Source organism: Amphiprion ocellaris, chromosome 3 (genome assembly GCF_022539595.1).
Source record: "Amphiprion ocellaris isolate individual 3 ecotype Okinawa chromosome 3, ASM2253959v1, whole genome shotgun sequence".
Classification (NCBI taxonomy): Eukaryota; Metazoa; Chordata; class Actinopteri; family Pomacentridae; genus Amphiprion; species Amphiprion ocellaris.
In genome coordinates this window covers 2,961,234-2,978,732 of record NC_072768.1, presented here as the reverse complement: position 1 = coordinate 2,978,732, position 17,499 = coordinate 2,961,234, and the positions used below count along the sequence as shown (strand labels likewise).

Sequence of the window (17,499 nt, the reverse complement as noted above, 5' to 3'; positions counted from 1 at the left end):
AATTGCTCATTACAATTACACCCCAAGTGTGACATTAAAGGTTCAATACATACCTTTTCCATCACCATATTACTAAAATGCTAATCAATAAAATATCATTCTTCATTTTCTCAGTTTTACTTAACTAAAATGCAATACATTGTATGTAGCAAGTGACACGTGCTTAACCTTTACCCCTCTTTTGCACTTGTCTCTGCAGAAATGTATGAAATTCAATGTGGATGCTCCAATCTGGCTGTCCAAGCAGCGGATCCTGTGTAATCTCAACCAGAGCCTGAAGGATGTACTCAACTATGGCCTATTCCAGCCGGCCTACAATGGCAAGGCTGGCAAGTTCCTGGATGAGGAGAGACAGCTAAGGGAATACCCCTTCCCATCCATCGCTCCTGTACCTTACCTGGAGGTAGGTGTGGATCATGTGTATGTATCAGTCATTCAGGAGTATGAGCAGAGGAGAGCAAGAGGTGGAAAAAGAGGGGATACATGCCTCCACGCCATAAATAACAACTCTCTGTGGACTCTATCGTCCTCTGAATAATCACTGTTAGCCAGGGGGGAAATCAATTCACATTAGGATTGCTATGCTTTTCCTCTTTTAGAATTCTGCATTGATTCTCAGATTCCACAGCAAATTTTCTTTCTGTCATTGCTACGAGGAGGATACTGTGCAGCTCGAGAAAGTGTAATATGCACACACACACTAAAAGGCGAGCATTTGGGTGAATTTTGAAATTTACTGTGTTAATAATTAACTGTGCAAGGTATAGCTAAGGTATCTCATGAATACTAAGCACATCATCAGTAAGACTAATGTTAGCAGAAGCTGAGCACCAGATATTAACGCTAGGAAACAGCCAGACGCTGCATTCAGCACCACTTTAGGAAAAATCCTGCCATATGTGACCAGGTGAATGAAATAACTCAGTCCATGTCCTGTTTAATTCTGGAAGACTTGCAGTTGTGCAGCGTCACAGATAACACTGGGTGTCCTCGATTCTGACTATTTCCACTGTTTGAGACTTTAATAATATTAGTATATAGTAATGTAGTAGCAGCATCTTGCATTTGTGGTGCTGCTTTGCCAAGCTAGTAATCCAGCCTTTGGAGAAAGAGAGGGAGACTGAAAAGATATGAAAAAAATATGGGAGTGAACCTTCTTAAATCATGTCAAAATACTGGTGTCTGAGGTCATGTTCTTGATATACTGTAGACTAACCACATGGTTCCTGTTGTTGTCTGTCAGTCATCTTATGAGTTACAGTTATTGCAGAGTCTGTTGAAGCCTTTTTGACATCGTGTGTGTGTGTGTGTGTGTGTGTGTGTGTGTGTGTGTGTGTGTGTGTGTGTGTGTGTGTGTGTGTGTGTGTGTGTGTGTGTGTGTGTGTGTGTGTGTGTGTGTGTGTGTGTGTGTGTGTGTGTGTGTGTGTATGTGTGTGTATATGTGTGTGTGTGTACTTCACAGACACACAAAGGGTTGCATTCAGTTGTGGGTGTGTGCATCATTTAGAGTGCGATGTATGTTTTTTTTTTCTCTATCGTGATGCGTCAGTCAAACCGAGAAGCAATAATGCTGCGCTCAGTGACAGTGTGTCGTCTGCAGCAGCTGTCATCTCTCAGAGATAATTGTAGCGCTTGTCCATCACGGTTTTTGATCTGAGAGAATCGCAGGCGTATAAAGATGTGTCGCTTTTACAGACGGCGGTGTATAGATGTCGGCTGAATTTCAGACTGGCCATGTTGGTTTTCAATAATTTTAACAAGGTGCCAAAAGATGGAGAGCTTGATAAAGATTTAGGAAGGACTAAAACCTTCCTTTGGGTATTTGAAATTATTGGAGCATTTCAGTTTGGAAGAAGACATGATACTTTGCTAGATCTTGGCTGCAAGTAAAGTTTGATGTGGTGAAATTTCTGTACTTAAGGGTTCATATCAGCGGTACACTAGTTTTCAAGGGCGTCTCTAAGAAGTTGTAAATGTCAGGAATATGGGTGCCATTTATAGTACAGCTGACGTAATGTTATGTTAGTAGAAAAGCACAAGCACATACCACTACAACAACAGTTAAACTAGATACAAAGACAAATTCTGTCACAATATAAAGATTCTGAATTCTGAATTATTTACTGTCTTACAATTCTTGTTTAATTTAAACTTCTGCTTTATGTTATCTGCATTTCAAGGTAGGACAGTACTTGCAAAAACTTGCAATCTAGCTGAATAGGGAGTGGATCAGTTTGTGTATTTGTGTGCGCGTACAAATGCCTGTTACTACTCTGCTGGAGCACTGTGTGTGTCATTGATTGACCTGCAGTTATTCCCTCAGGCCTGTGGTGTGTAGAGATGATTGACAGGTTTGGATTAGCAGCTCAAAATCCTCTGTTCTGTGGTGGATTTAGCCTGTTAGTGAACACCACGCATCGGTGGAGAAGCAGACTTGCACACACACACATGCACGTGCACGCACACAAACACACATATGGATACTGGCATGCACGTGCACAAGTCACACAAATCTGAAATATACGGCAAGTCCTGGGCAATGAAAGTTCCAGAAGTTTTCAAGCTATTATAAGCTGTCAGTGCTGAGTGAAACCTTCTACTAAACAAGCAGTTTGCAACAAACCTAATGAATGATCGACTTTTGACAAGCTGCGTGGTACAAAATCACACGGCTTGACAAATTATTTCATATTAATGAAAGCAGAAGTAACAAATGTGGTTTTTTTGGTCTTTTAGGTTGAAGGCACATGCCATACACATTAATTACAAACAAGCAAGTCAGGATTTCTGTCCGCAGTGACAGTCAGGTGGTCTACAAAGCCTAATACTGCAACACCACATCATAGATGAATTGTTGCCAGCATTAAATGGAGGTTAAACAATACAAATACAAGATGGCTGGGTTTGATATACAGTCCATATGATTGTTAAAGCCACAGCCTTTTCTCTCAGCAAATTCTTGTTGCCAAAAGACAATTCCAGTGGTCAATGGGGCAGGTAGTTCACTTCACTGTGTATGTAAATGCACCTTGTTCAATGTAGTGAATCAACACTCAGTTCAGCATTGCTGCTGTTACAAAGGTTGTAGTCAAATGCTCAAAAAAATTAAATTCTATTTCTTTTTGTAGGGGCTGCACAGTGGCGTAGTGGTTAGCACTTTCACCTTGCAGCAAGAAGGTCCCTGGTTCACGTCCCGGCTTTCCCGGGATCTTTCTGCATGGAGTTTGCATGTTCTCCCTGTGCATGCGTGGGTTCTCTCCGGGTACTCCGGCTTCCTCCCACAGTCCAAAAATATGCTGAGGTTAATTGATCATTCTAAATTGCCCGTAGGTGTGAATGTGAGAGTGATTGTTTGTCTCTGTATGTAGCCCTGTGACAGACTGGTGACCTGTCTAGGGTGTCCCCTGCCTTCACCTGAGTCAGCTGGGATAGACTCCAGCCCCCCCCCCAATGACCCTAGTGAGGATTAAGCGGTGTATAGATAATGGATGGATGGATGGATTTCTTTTTGTAAACACTTTTTCTGGATATTGATGGAAAATTTCATGAGATGAAAGAAATGTTCATTGAGACTTTGGAAAAGACAGTTGAGGTGCCATAAGGAATCCAAATGCAATTAAACTGGACTTCATAGTCATTCAACAGCAAATGTGACTGACGTGGGTTTCTGGTGAAACTACAATGATTTGAAGACAGACTACTAAAAGCAGATCTTAACTTTCGTTCTCTTCTTACTGGTTTTTCATGCAGGTCATATGCAGGCCAGTAGGACAACCCAGTAAAAACTTTCACGTCATCACTCTCCTGTTCAGTCATATTTATCAGTATGTATTCCATTTATGCTCGATAGGAATAACATATGCAGATACTACTTGACATAAGTTTTGACCATGCTAAATTAAAACAGCATTTGCCCTCATATCCCTTTGTTTTGGTTAATGTGTGGACTCTGACTGGAGTCTGAGCATAACCATAGAAAAGCGTTAAGAAACAACACAACACCTTGAAATGTTGAATTGATTGTGCTTTGAATGGCAAAGCCGAAAGGCATTGTAGGATGGCATTATCTTCTTTTCTTTCGTAAGAGTGGTCCAGTGTATCCTTTGCTAAAGGAGATAAGAAATGAAGCACTGAGGCACCTTTTCTTAACATTTAGAGAATTCGACCAGCTCTTATCATGTTTGCCACTTAGATACTTCTGGGTCATCTTACTGAGTTAGAGACCCTCCTAAGCAAAAGAGAAAAAAAGGACTATCTGACCGCGGCCTACATGATAGGATTGATTTTCAGCTCCACAGTGCTGCAGTTTTATATGGCCTAATTTCCTGAGTTGCTGACTTTTGGTCACATTGACCTCATTTAAGCCACAAAAGCAGATAATAACTGTGCCCTCCTGCCCATTACCGTTTTTATCATTTTTTTCGTACATGCTGTGTTGTTGAAATCGGTAAAAGCAAATTTATGTCTGTCCATCCTAATATACCAGTTTTTGTTTTGTTTATCTTATATTAACTTTTTGACAGGATAAATTAGTATTCCTAGTTGAAGAGACAATTTTTACTGCAATTGGGGAAAAACACTCTCTCTTTAATAAATGAATCCACTTGTGTAATCTGTCAAACCCAGTGCTCTTCTTGTGCATTTATTTAGTTGAAATTGGAAACCTTTTTTTGTTTTGTTTCGCAATTTATATTTTCTACTCAAGCTTCAAGGAAGTGGGTTTTCAAGCAAATGTAATATGTGGAAAAGATGACAAACAGGAGCATGGAAGAGAGATGACAGCCGTATACAGGGAGGTATTTGGTCCCTTAACGACACTGAAAAGTTATTAAATGACTCAAAATCTCTGTCTCCTCTCCTGTGCTTTCTCACTCATTGGACAAACTAATAAAAAAGAAATTATTTTGCAAAGTTTGATCGGAGGAGCTGATGATGTGGCAATTTTGTTTGGAATTACTTTAACACTTTAATTTTTGATTTTTGTGTCTACTATCCTTGTTTAGCAGTCATGATACAAACAAAAAGAGAAGGTAAAAGCTGTCCAGCCTCTTACCGTTTGTTCTTTTGTTTCAGTTCCGCTATAAAAGACGCGTCTACACTCAGACCTACCTGGATGAAAAGCAGTTGTCTAAGCTCCACACCAAGGTAAGACCAAACAGCTGTAAACTCTGTCATTCTGACATCTAAAGTGCTTTTTGTTTAAGCAACTTTGTAAACCATGTACAAATGAAATGCGATACATAAAACTCTGTTTGCCCATATCTTGGGTAGCATGGTGCCGTGATGTCTTAGTAAAGAATTGGCCTCTTTAAGCCTTTAACAGCTTCAGTAATCCTTGGCATTGATAATCAATGTCTGGGACTGGTTCAGAAGAAACTCACTTATTTGGTGATGGATACTGACGGTGGTGATAGAGAGTGCTGTCTGTGATGTTGGTTTACATGTGTAGGTGTTTAGTTGTGTTGAGATCCAGTGACAATGAAAGGCTACAGCTTCAGTTTCATACTGACACCAGTCAGTGACCACTCATGCTTGCTCCAGCTGGTATTTAAAGTTTGTCCTTTGATATAATTGTACTAGGTGATGTCACAAGCACCAATGCATAGATACCAAGTCAATACAAAAATTCCCAAAATGCGACTTCTGTGTTGATACTCAAAGTACCATAGATGCTAGGTAGAGTAAATATTGGTGACAGTAGACTATAACAATATCACATAGAGTGACGCAGGTGACTGCAGGTGCAGCAGCAGGTCCAGGACCTGTGGAAAATAAAGATATACTATTGAGATACTTTGCCTTTGAGTCAGATCATCAGGATCAAGTCAGAGACAGCTGAAAGTATATATTAACAGCATGTCATCAAAATATATCATGTCCTTGATGTGTTATGTTATGGATCCAGGATATTCAACAGCTGCATTGGCTTGACACACAACAATCACACAGTTCGCTGGTTTAGGCTAATGCTCATAACTTGAGCTGTGTGCTGCTGATAATGTTTGTAGACTACGGTTATCATCATTCATTATGTAAAAATATAAGACTGTACTGGCACACTGTGTGGTTGATTTTCAAACACGTTCACTTGATTGATAATCTTGAAACTCTGGATCGAGAATGTGGGAAATTCAGCGATATTGATGCAAACTACCGAGTTCTTGGTATTATCACATTTCTATTACACATAGTGTAAAATCTTAAGGAAAGCATCTCTACAGGTAAAATACAAAGTCAAATGCAAATTTATTTACTGGTCTTTACTTGCATTCTTTTAGTTGATTTATTGCTCAGATACAAATCTTCTGTTAAGCTGCTAATATTATTTTAAAAATGTGATCAATATCAGGTTCCAGCGTGGACTATTCACAGTTCGACTTGGCCCACATGCAATGAAGGACAATAGCAAAGATGCCACATGCAGCACTCTGCTGTGTATGCAAGTACACAAAAAGGCCACAGTGAAAGCCAGCAAATTTGTGAGCGGATAACGAGAACGAGGGAACAGCGAACCAAAATTTTAATTATGGCTTTTTGTGAAGCAGTGGCTGCTACCTTTGTATGGAGGTGTATGTGGATATGATGTTAGAGCCAGAAATTTCTGCATGTCAAGGACTACTTTTAAATCTGTCAGCACCTTTCCAGTTCAGTTCAGGCAAGTTGCATGAATTCTGATAAGACTCTTCAGATTGAAGTTGCATAGCATTAGAGCAGCGGTCTCCAGTCTTTCTTGCACCATGGAGCGGTTTCAAGCACGAAAAGTTTCTACGGACTGGTCATCGCACACATAACAAATAATAATTGTTTTTTTTATTACTACTATTGTAGGAAAGTGTCCTAAACGAATAAAAGCACTCTTTATTCCTAAATACTTTCCTTTCTCTTTCAGCCTCTGCCTTTTTTCAAAGAAGCTTTCCAGAGACATTTGCTTTTACTCATTTTGGCAGGGGTTAGATTGACGGCTTCATTTAACTGCCAGGCATGAAAACTGAATCAAGTGCAGGAAGCAAGCACGGACGGAAATGACAGCAAGATGATCTAGTCATTTTCCAAAATAAAACACCATGCAGACTTCGCCGGAAATAAAATTTTAACAGTTAAATGTTTTCATTCTTTCTGTGCGGTCTAGTGGTTGGAGACCGCTGCATTAGTATTTGCTTATTTGTAGAAGTGGGCAAGTTTTTGCATCCGTGATGCTCTGGTTCAGTTCTACTCTCTACTTTTTATGAGATACTTGAAAAGAGGGCCAGCGTAAAAGCTCTGCTCTGTGTATTTGTTGGTTCATTCATGTGTAATGGAAGTACTCTGTTTTTAGGCCATGCAGGCCACTAAGAGCCTTGTATAAGGACAATGCGTGCTCATACAGAAGGTAGCATGGCCACAAAAACATGAACTAGGTCTGTTTTGTGCTGCTGTCTCATGTTAAAATGAGCAGGTGGAAATTAAGGTCATGTGGCTTCAATTATATCTATCCATGTTTATCATCCCATTTCTTCCCAGATCTTTGGTAACTGTTTTTGTCAAAAATACTCAGCAGTTACTATTAATATTTGAAGTGCAACATTTTTATCTATCTATCTATCTATCTATCTATCTATCTATCTATCTATCTATCTATCTATCTATCTATCTATCTATCTATCTATCTATCTATCTATCTATCTATCTATCTATCTATCTATCTATCTATCTATCTATCTATCTATCTATCTATCTATAAATAAATAAATAAATGCTCTGTTGGAATGAACTGAATGAATATGTGTATCAGGTGCATGTGTCTTCCTGACAAGCTGCAGACTGTGGAAAGCAATGCAGGTTCAGTAAACTCAGGGTTTAACTTGGTTGATTAGAATGCTTTTAGACAGTATCACAAAAGGCATTCCCAACTGGCAAATAGAACCAAAGGGCTGGCAGACAGAGGCGAGGGGCAGGCAGGTGGTCACAAATGCAGATACGGAGAGGCAGAATAGGAATCAGACTGGCACACTAAGTCTGCTTGGCAGCTTAGGCAGTTTGGCAGAGTGTGAATATTGGCTGAGCCCAGGATAAACTGTGACTACTGAAGTGATGGGGAACAGGTGTGCAGGCAGGTGACTGATTATGTAACAAGCTGAAGCAGGAACTCAGTGGGACAACTGCTGGACAGGTGTAGAATGACAGGTCTGATATAGAAGGAGATGTTTATAAGTTCTAATGCATCTCAGATATATAGAATATTGTGAAAAGTTTAGCATTTTCCATCAGTTATTTAAGAAAGTGAAACTTACCCATCTAACAGTATAAATGCCATGTATCTCTCGGTCTCGTTCGGTGCATACAGCCACAATCATGGGGAAGACTGCTGACAAGAAAATTGTCCAGAATATGATCATAGACACCCTCCACAAGGAGTTCAGGCCAAAAAAGGTCATTGCTGAAACTTCTGGCTGTTGGCAGAGTGCTGTATTGAAGCATATAAATGGAAAGTTGACTAGATGGGGAAAATATGGTAGGGAAAGGAGCCTTCAAAGGATTGTCAAGAAAATTTGATTCAAGAACTTGGGAGAGCTTTGAAAGAAGTGGACTGAGGCTGTTGTCAGAGCATCAAGAGCCACCGAGCACAGACGGCTTTAGGAAAGGAGCTATGACTGTCACATTCCTGATATCAAACCAGAGACAACAAAAGGTCTTACCTGGGCTGAAGAGAAACACAACTGGACTGTTGCTTGTTTGCAGCAGTTCACAGTCTTAAATTTAATTTGGAAATCAAGGTCCTAAAGTCTGGAGGAGGAGTGTTGAGGCAGAGAATCCAAGATGTTTGAAGTTCAATGTGACGTTTACACAGTCTATGATGACTTTTGGTGCCTTGTCATCTGCTGGCGTTTGTTCACTGTGTGTTATTCCAAAGTCAACTCAGCATCTAGATTTTAGAGCACTTCATGCTTCCATCTGCTGACAAGCTTTATGGAGATTCTGATTTTCTTTTCCAGCTGGCTGTAGCACCTTCTCACAGAGGCAAAACTACCAAATGGTTGTTGACCATGATATTACTGTGCCTCATTGGCTGGTCAACTCACCGGACCTGAACCCAATAGAATTCTGCATTAGGCAAAAATAACGATGAACTGAAGGCCGCTATAGAAGCAACCTTCAGTAACACCTCAGCAGTGCCACAGACTGATCTGAAGCCCCAACCAAGCATTGAGTACATACTTCATTATGTTCACTACATTTCTGTATTGTCTTCCCTCTTTTTTAAATTAAACTGTCTAATAATGTGAGATACTGGATTTCTTTTATTCATGAGCCATAAGCCATTATCATCAAAATTAAAACACAAAAAATATTTCCTTTTATGTGTAATGAATACAGAATGTATGAAAGTTTAACTTTATAAATGACAAAAAAAGAAGTTTTTCCACAATATTCCAGTTCTTAGAAATGCACAAGTAGATAATAGTCAACGCTGACTTTGTGCTTTATAGTGCGTGCTTGTGCTTGTGTGTGCATGTCGCTACTGTAAGTGGGTGTGATGAATGGAACAGAGCAGAGAGAACTGAATGCATTTGCATCCAGCCCCATCAGATGGCAGATTTACACTGGAGAGAATTTATAGTGTGAGCTCTGTCTCCTTCTGTGTTTTGTCTGTTAGAGAAAGGGCTATAGTTGAGAAATACTGTTGTGTACAAATTAGGGAACTGCAGTTTTGATCGTTTGTGACTCAGTCAGTTCTTTCCACTCATGCAAAAAAAATTAAAAAAATCAATTTTCACTAAACTTGAATGAGAAAATGGTACAGTAGTTATTTTTATATGCTATTTATTAGTCAAACATTGTGGAAACACATTGAAATATACTGTCTCACATAATAGTGAAAAAAATATTATAAGACGATAAAATGAGCCTCTTAGCCCTCATGTGTGACTAATGTACTTAGATGCGCTTTTCCTGCAATTAATAGACTAATGCTACACTTGAGAACAGTTTAAGGGCTTCTGACTGATTTGGCTTTGTAGTGAGATTCATGTATACCCCAAGAGTAAATTTAATTATATAGTTAATCCTCACAATCATGGTTTAACGAACAAAATCAAGAGCCTAGCGAAGATCGAATGATTTAATGTTCAAGAATATTGATTAGCAAACAGCTGTGTTTTTATTTTTTGTTTTAATGCTACCAGAAGGGTCTTAAAAGCTATACATTTTGTGTTATATATATTTATAGCAATTTTGTGTGAACATATACAGTTTGCCTTTGTTTATCAGGATCCAATTCCTCGTTAGACTTTTTTTTTTTTTTTAGCATTTAGTGGGACATCAAGAAAGTAGAGGCCAAAATGTAGCCTATCATGGTTTATCCTGAGGTTTGGAAACAAAAAAACAAATACAAGTGGAAAACCATAAGTGTGAGGACATTTAAAATGTCACTGAAAATGGTTGCTTTGATGGAGGGGGACCTTTGAGTTCATTGTTGGATTTTTTTTTTTTTTGTTATTTTGCCCCTCTGCTGATTATTCATGGCCAGTGACTGCGCTCTGTTGTGCTCTATTGTTGAGAGTGTCAGAGACAGAGAAGGAATGTGAATTACTAAATGAGATGAAGATGTGGAAAAGCGGTGATGAGAAAGATTAGTCATGCTCGCAAATATTTCTTTTGTCTGACCAGTCTGGTGCAAGCTGCTTCCGCCTGCTTCTTTGCTACCGTACATTGCTATCACAAAGTATGAGTGAGTGGGACTCAAATGACATCCTCAGCCAAGATCAATTTCTGCCGTGCTTCAATTTACGCGGTAATTTCATACAATAAATCATCTATAACGATAGAATTTGTTGTGATTGGCCTGCCTCACAGGTCAGTGGAAATGGAACTGGTAAAATTCTCAAATGGAGAAAGAGAGCGTTCATCTCCCTGCCACTAATACTGTCTCACAAAGTAACAACCTGAATGTGTAAATGAGCTGTGAAAGCCAGTGTGCTGTTTGAGCTACCTATTTTTTAGTAGTGAGTTATTGAGGACAGCTGTGTTATTGGAGAGAAGAAGAATGGTAATTTTGCTCTGCTACTCCAGAAATTGCCATAATAATTTCTCTCTCAACGTAGAGACATTTGAACACAGGCACATTAGTCATTATGGCAGATAAAGGGTCAAATATTAAGCACAGTGCATACACACACTGATCAACCACAACATGAAAACTACTCAGAGGTGCACTGAATGACACTGATCTTCTTGTTACAATGCAACATTCTGACAGGAAACAGTGGCATTCGTGTGGCTGTTAGTTGACATGTATCTCTCACCTTAACATTGTTGAAGACTGAGCACTCAACCCCATGGCAGTGGCACTCCCTGAGGGCAACAGACTCCTACAGCAGGGCAATGCACCTTGCCACATAGCAAAACTGCTGAGGAACAGGTAGAGGAACATGATAAAGAGCTTAGAGTGTTGTTCTAGCCTTCAAACTCCCAAGATTCCAATCTAATCGTTCATCCTTGGGAACCAAGGAATCCTTTGTCTAGTGACCAATGAGTCAGAGTTGTTTTGGCTGCACAAGGGTGCCTAGATAATATTAGATAGGCCACTTTTATGTGGCGTATATGGTCTATATAAAATACTACTGCATATATGTATGTAAAATATTTTACTGATTCGTATTTTGAATGATTGGAAAGGACTAATAGCAACTGGCTGCTGTACCAGACTACAGCATCCAATGCTTTATCAGTGAAAGTGATGTATGGAGCTTTGATACTTATCGATTACATGATCATATCCAGATTAGATTGGAACTGGCTCTGCCTTTGTCATATTTTCTGCTCTTCAGAATAAAGTCAGCTTATTTGCAGATGCATCACAATTGTCAATTATTTCCTTAGACTGAATGTTAAAGGCTTTTTGCAGATTTATGTCTTGACAGTAGTAACAAAAACAAGTCTCCAGTGCCTGCACGTGTGAAGATTAGCTTTATGTAAGTGATGGTACACAGTAATGGAACATTGGCATTTATATCCTTCTCTCTTTTTCTAAATAGCAAATTTGCTTTTGTTGCATAATTACTTGAAGAGTAAAGAGGGAAATCTTGTTATGGGTGACTCTTGCAGCCTTGGCAGTCTCTGTGTTCACCATTCATCCTGCAGCAAGCTGCCCTGCAAGGCAGAGGTTAAGCATTAGCCTACTTTGCTACCATGGAGTTCATTGGCCGCAGGCTAAAGTTTAAAATCAGGTCATAGTTGATAGGATTTTCCCATTCATTTTCCCTTTGCCCAGTCGAATCAAACCTCGTCATTCTGTGGCTGTCCTGGTTAACCATGCATGGTGGCTTTGTCGAAAATTTACGTAGTGTAAATTTAGGGAGAAAAAAAGTGCATGTGTGTGGGTGTTTGGTGTGGGCTGCTTCAGAATGGGTGGCTTCTTGTAGTGTGACAAAGGGCTTCCAGTGATAGAAAGAAAACTTTTTTTATCAGTAGTCTTTTAAACAACTTACTCAAACTGACTCAATTATTGTGTGGCATCAGAAACGTCATTTTCTGCTTGATTTTCTCCGAGCTTACACCTACTTCTTGGTGCCTTATTTATTAGAAGCAGAATATTAATGCTTTAGCTTGCCCTAGGGATTCATTGATATAGATGTATATAATTTTGAGAGCAGCTTGGGTGTTAGTCTAAAACATATTGGAGCTTTATATCTTTGCAGCAAATTGAAAATATATATGCTAGGAATGTGCGATCAGATAGATGGATGTATGGATAGACAGATAGGTTTGCTGTATGTATATAAGTATGAATGGAAGCTTTGGGCATCATAGCTGTAGAGATGATAAATGAGGTTGGGGTTTGAGGGAGCTAGAGGCAGAATGGTAGTGGAGAGCATTTAGTAACGACCTATTTGATAATGTGGTCATGGATGCCAAAGAGCACAATGCCAGAGTGAGCGCATTTCTGTACTGCTATTATCATAAATGCATTGTAAAATTGCATGCATTATAAAAGTATTAAATGTGCTTGCTCTTTAGAGAAAAATGTTTGGACTTGTCCAGTCACACTGTCCACTCACAAACTAAATATGCCACATCATTGTTAATGTACAAGTGTGGGAGAGCATAATTCACAAAGGGCCCCCTCATCAAACGTATAGCAGAGTAATGCTATTCCTCCTTCACTGAAGCATTGTATTGTTGTTAGCAGTTGAAAATATTTATGAATGAGGATTCTTGCATTATTTTCAATTTACAATAACACTACACAGAGAATGTATGTGTCATATTGTCATGAGACGCCAGATCCCACAGAGCATTTGAATAGGTCCTAAACCCTCCTATCAATGCAGTGTTATTGCAACTGCAGCTTATATGAAATTTGACGTAGGATTTCCACAGAAACACACACAGCTACATGGCACAGGATGAGAGGATATTTCCAGTGGGGAATCCTTCATACACAAAGCTCCCCTTATGGATAATCCCATAAAAAGATGAGAAATGTAGCGCTTTGAAGAAAGTAGAGACATAGCTGGTTGGGAACAACAACACTCACAACTCATTTAAGCACACACTAACAAACAAATATAGACATGGAACTTTGGATTCTTAAAAACATGTTCCCAGTTGTAGACAGTTCAGCTGAAATCGTTTGGGTTATTTCTAATTTGAGATGCTCTATTTGTCTCCATGTGTGATGGTGTATAACCTGTGCTTCCACATACATTGTGAATAGAGTTCTTTATACAAACAGTTTGTGGATTTAAATATTACCATATTTTCAATGCTTTGATACAAAAACAAGAGTATTAGTCAATAGTCACAAAGCTCCTACTGTCATGTAGCGCTTGGTTTAGAACATTGCTGTAGTAATGGAGATTGCACCAGCTCCCTACAATATGTCTGTGTTCCCATTCTCATTATTCTCTGTATTTCCTTTCACTTTGAATATCCATATCTACCATTGATTCTATACCCCACCCACTGTTCCTCTGTTTTTTTCCTCTTTGGTTTTCCCTCCCTCTATCTTACACTTTCTCTCCTCCCTCTGCTTTCCCTCCCTCTTCTCTGGCTCTCTCTTTCCCCACTCTCCCTCCTGTCTCTCCAGCATCCTGCAAAATCACCCCTTGCCATCTCTCCGTCTGTCTGTGCATGCACAGGACTAAGTGTTTGCATCCTGGTTCGGATGAGTGTTTGTGTGAATGACCATGTGAGGCTGCATGTGCTCCTTTGACAAGACGGAAGGCAGTGAAGGAGAAGGAGAGAGAACCAGAGGAGAGTAAACGAGGAGCAGGAGGGAGGGCTGAACATGGCCATGTGGAGGATGTTTTGGCATTCGAACTGTAGCTGACCTACGGTACTACGTGTGAGACGGAGTAGTGTGTCCATGTGTGTGTGAGATGGGATCCGCTCTGGGCAGAAGACAACCAGCTGACAAAAAGGAAAGAAAAATTAAAGAAGCCAGGAAGGCCAGGCTCAATAGTAAGGTACCCCAATTGCTCTCATCATCTCTTTAATTTTGCCATTTCCTCTGGTGTAAACACATCTTTTTGTCCCTCTTCCTCTGTTTTTTTCATACTTCCTATCTCCACCACTTCCCAACCCATCCCTGACTACCTGTCTGTTCCATCGCTTTCTCTCTTTCTCTGGCTTTCGTTCTGGCTTTCGTTCTGTTGTTATGCTCTGCTGCATGTTGACTGTGTGAGGAGCTGGTGCAGTCTTGTCTGAAACCCTGACAGAATGCTAATGTTTTTCTCTGCACTGGTTCAGTTACCCACGGTGGACTTGGATCAGTGTGTGCATTTCTGTATGTGTGTGTGTGTGTGTACCCCTGTTATGGTAGAGGTTGTGGGGAGGTGTCTAGCTGTGGCCGGTGTCAGTGGTCGTATTTTGCCTTTGGATCTCGAAGTAAGCAAGGCAAACTCTTTTATGTGTATGCATGAGTCTGTATGTGACGGACAATCATGTATGCAAGTGTGTGTATGTGCATATGTGAGATCATGTGTGTACTAGGATTTGCCAGTGCATCTTGTCAGGACACAGTCAGTCTTGTGGTCTTTACTGTTTGCAGTAGTGATGCTCTGTTTGTGTCACATTTCTGTCTTAACCTGCCATCGATACTCCCTGGTAGAGAGGATCTTACTATGTGTATGTTTCTGTGTGAGAGGGACAAAGGTGCAAGGTGGTTATGAAAATGGCACAATAGTAGGACAGTATGGAGGAACTTATTAGGCTAAGTAACTGCCACCTACATTTTTTTCTGTGAACCCTTACTGAGAGTCTCAGAGTTGTCAGTCTCAGACATTGAGGGTTCAGCAGGTGGCAGCTGCCAACAGGATGCCCTGTGGGCAGCAGGGCTTGAGCTGCTGCACATATGGGCAGCCTGACCTATGCCACAAAATCTCCCACACAAGCATATCTTCCTTCTTCCCATTGAGTCTATTATTGATTCAGTATGTACAGAATTTATCAGTTGGAAGTAACCCTTATTTAAAGCTTAACACTATGTCCTATCTGTTGTTTTGAGACTTTGTTTCCATATGCTTACAAATTAGGCTGGTGTAAGTAACAGCCATTTAAACTACACACTCCACTAAAGTGTGATTTGTTTTATTTTGTTTTGGTCCCCGCTTATGGAGAGACAGTCTAAATTAACATTACAGATACCTAATTATGTTCTATACACTGGGATGTTTCTGGCTTTTTAGCATGTGTGTAAGTTCTTCCCAGAGAAAATACAGCTCTGTACTACTTTGTCACCACAAGAGTATCTCACCTCCCATCTCAATTTTTCATTTGAACTGAGCGGTGTGTCTGTGTAGGGGTGTATACGGGAGAGACAGTGATCAGACAGATGAAATAAAAAGAAATTGATTCTGTTTTGTTCAGTATGCTCTGAAACCAGGCCATGTAGAAACTGTAGCCCTAGGCTGTTCATAGTACACCCCAGTAAGCTCTATGTGGGTCTCTGCTTGTAGGTGGTGCTAATGTTAATTCTTTGGGCTCGCTGATGTTATTAAAGTCGATTATAGAGTTTTGGTGCTGTTGTCCGTAGCATCTGTTTGATTTTTCACTAGTTTGCTTTGTATTGTGGCACTGTCAGATAAAACCTTACAGTATTCACAATAAATCACAATAAGCCAGATTCTGGAAGAATTTGTGTCACTAATGTATGAAAGGGTAAAGGCACAAGTTGGTAAAATCCAACAGTTTAATTCTTTTCCGCAGTCTTTTCCACATTCCCCACTCTATGCACAGCCAGTGCCTATACCGTTTGAATGAAATTTTTTTTTTTATTTTTCCCTGTTGTGTCCAATCATGTCCAATCATATTCATACCTTTTGAAATAGTTGCAAAATTATGCCCATGTAAGCTTCTGTACCATTCAAAATTGTTCTGGTAATTTCTGCCATGTTCTAGACATTCCAGTACACTAAATTAGAACAACTGATGCAATAGCTCTCTAGTCAGTTACTAGTCAATTGCTAGTCATGATCTAAAACCAAAGAGCCTCAAGAGTTTGCTGTTAGGGTCCACCACTGAGGGAAAGCTGTGCAGTGTGACTGCTCATGAGACGAGGAAAGGCTATGAAGCCACATCCAAGTGTATTCAAGTGCCAGTGGCCACAGTGCAAAGCATAATCAGAGAGTACAAGGAGGTTCATACTGTGAAAAATCTGTAGGAACCCAAAAATGACCCTTCTGCTGGCAAGAACAGTTGTGTGAGAGGCCAAAAGCAATCCAAGGATCACCGCCAAGGCTATCCTGATGAATCTGAGCAATTCTGGTACCAACATCTCAAGTAGACACTTCAGTGGTCACTGCACAAAGCTGACTCCATGGATGCTGACAAAGAAGAATGCCACTTCTCCAAGAGAGTCACAGAAGAGCTCACCTGGCCTTTGTAATGGCTCGCCTGGACGAAGATGGAAGCTTTCAGTCATCAGTTCTATGGTCAATTGAGACGAAACTGGAGCTGTTTTATACAGAGCATGGCTTTTATTTGGCTAAAGAATGGGGAAGCATTCAACTCCAAGAGCACCATCTTCATTGTCAAACAAGGTGGTTGGAATGTAATGCTTTGGGGTGTGAGTGGGCCAGGGAACCTTGTCAAAGTAAACAGCATCATGAGAAAAGAGGACTACATTAAGATTCTAGAGGGAAAACATCGTGCAATATGTAGAAGAGCTTGGCCTTGTGCAGCATCATAACTTCCAACAAGACAATGACCTGAAACACAGAGCCAAAGTGGTGAAGACATGGATTAAAGAAAACAATATCAACATTTCTAGAAAGGGCTAGCCAGAGTCCAAACCACTGAGGATCTGTGGAGTGAACTGAAAACCATAGTAATGCATGGAAAGGAGGGATCCAAAATCCCAGAAGAGACATGCAGAAACCCTGTTTGCAGCTAGTCTGTCATTGGTCACTGTGGCATCAAATAAACCTTTTTTTACTAATTACAAAGACTCCATCCATCCATCCATCCATCCATCCATCCATCCATCCATCCATCCATCCATCCATCCATCCATCCATC

The 17,499-nt window shown here is 40.1% G+C and overlaps 1 protein-coding gene across 1 annotated transcript in view; it reads left to right on the top strand.

Annotated features, from left to right (window-relative positions):
- The window catches only part of shank3a (SH3 and multiple ankyrin repeat domains 3a), a 226,061-nt gene that overhangs the window by 107,422 nt on the left and 101,140 nt on the right, over window positions 1-17,499 (top strand). Inside the window, exons 5-6 of the mRNA XM_055009172.1 lie at window positions 200-403; window positions 5,074-5,145. Coding sequence (XP_054865147.1) covers window positions 200-403; window positions 5,074-5,145 — 276 coding nt within the window. The remainder of the gene's footprint in view (window positions 1-199; window positions 404-5,073; window positions 5,146-17,499) is intronic.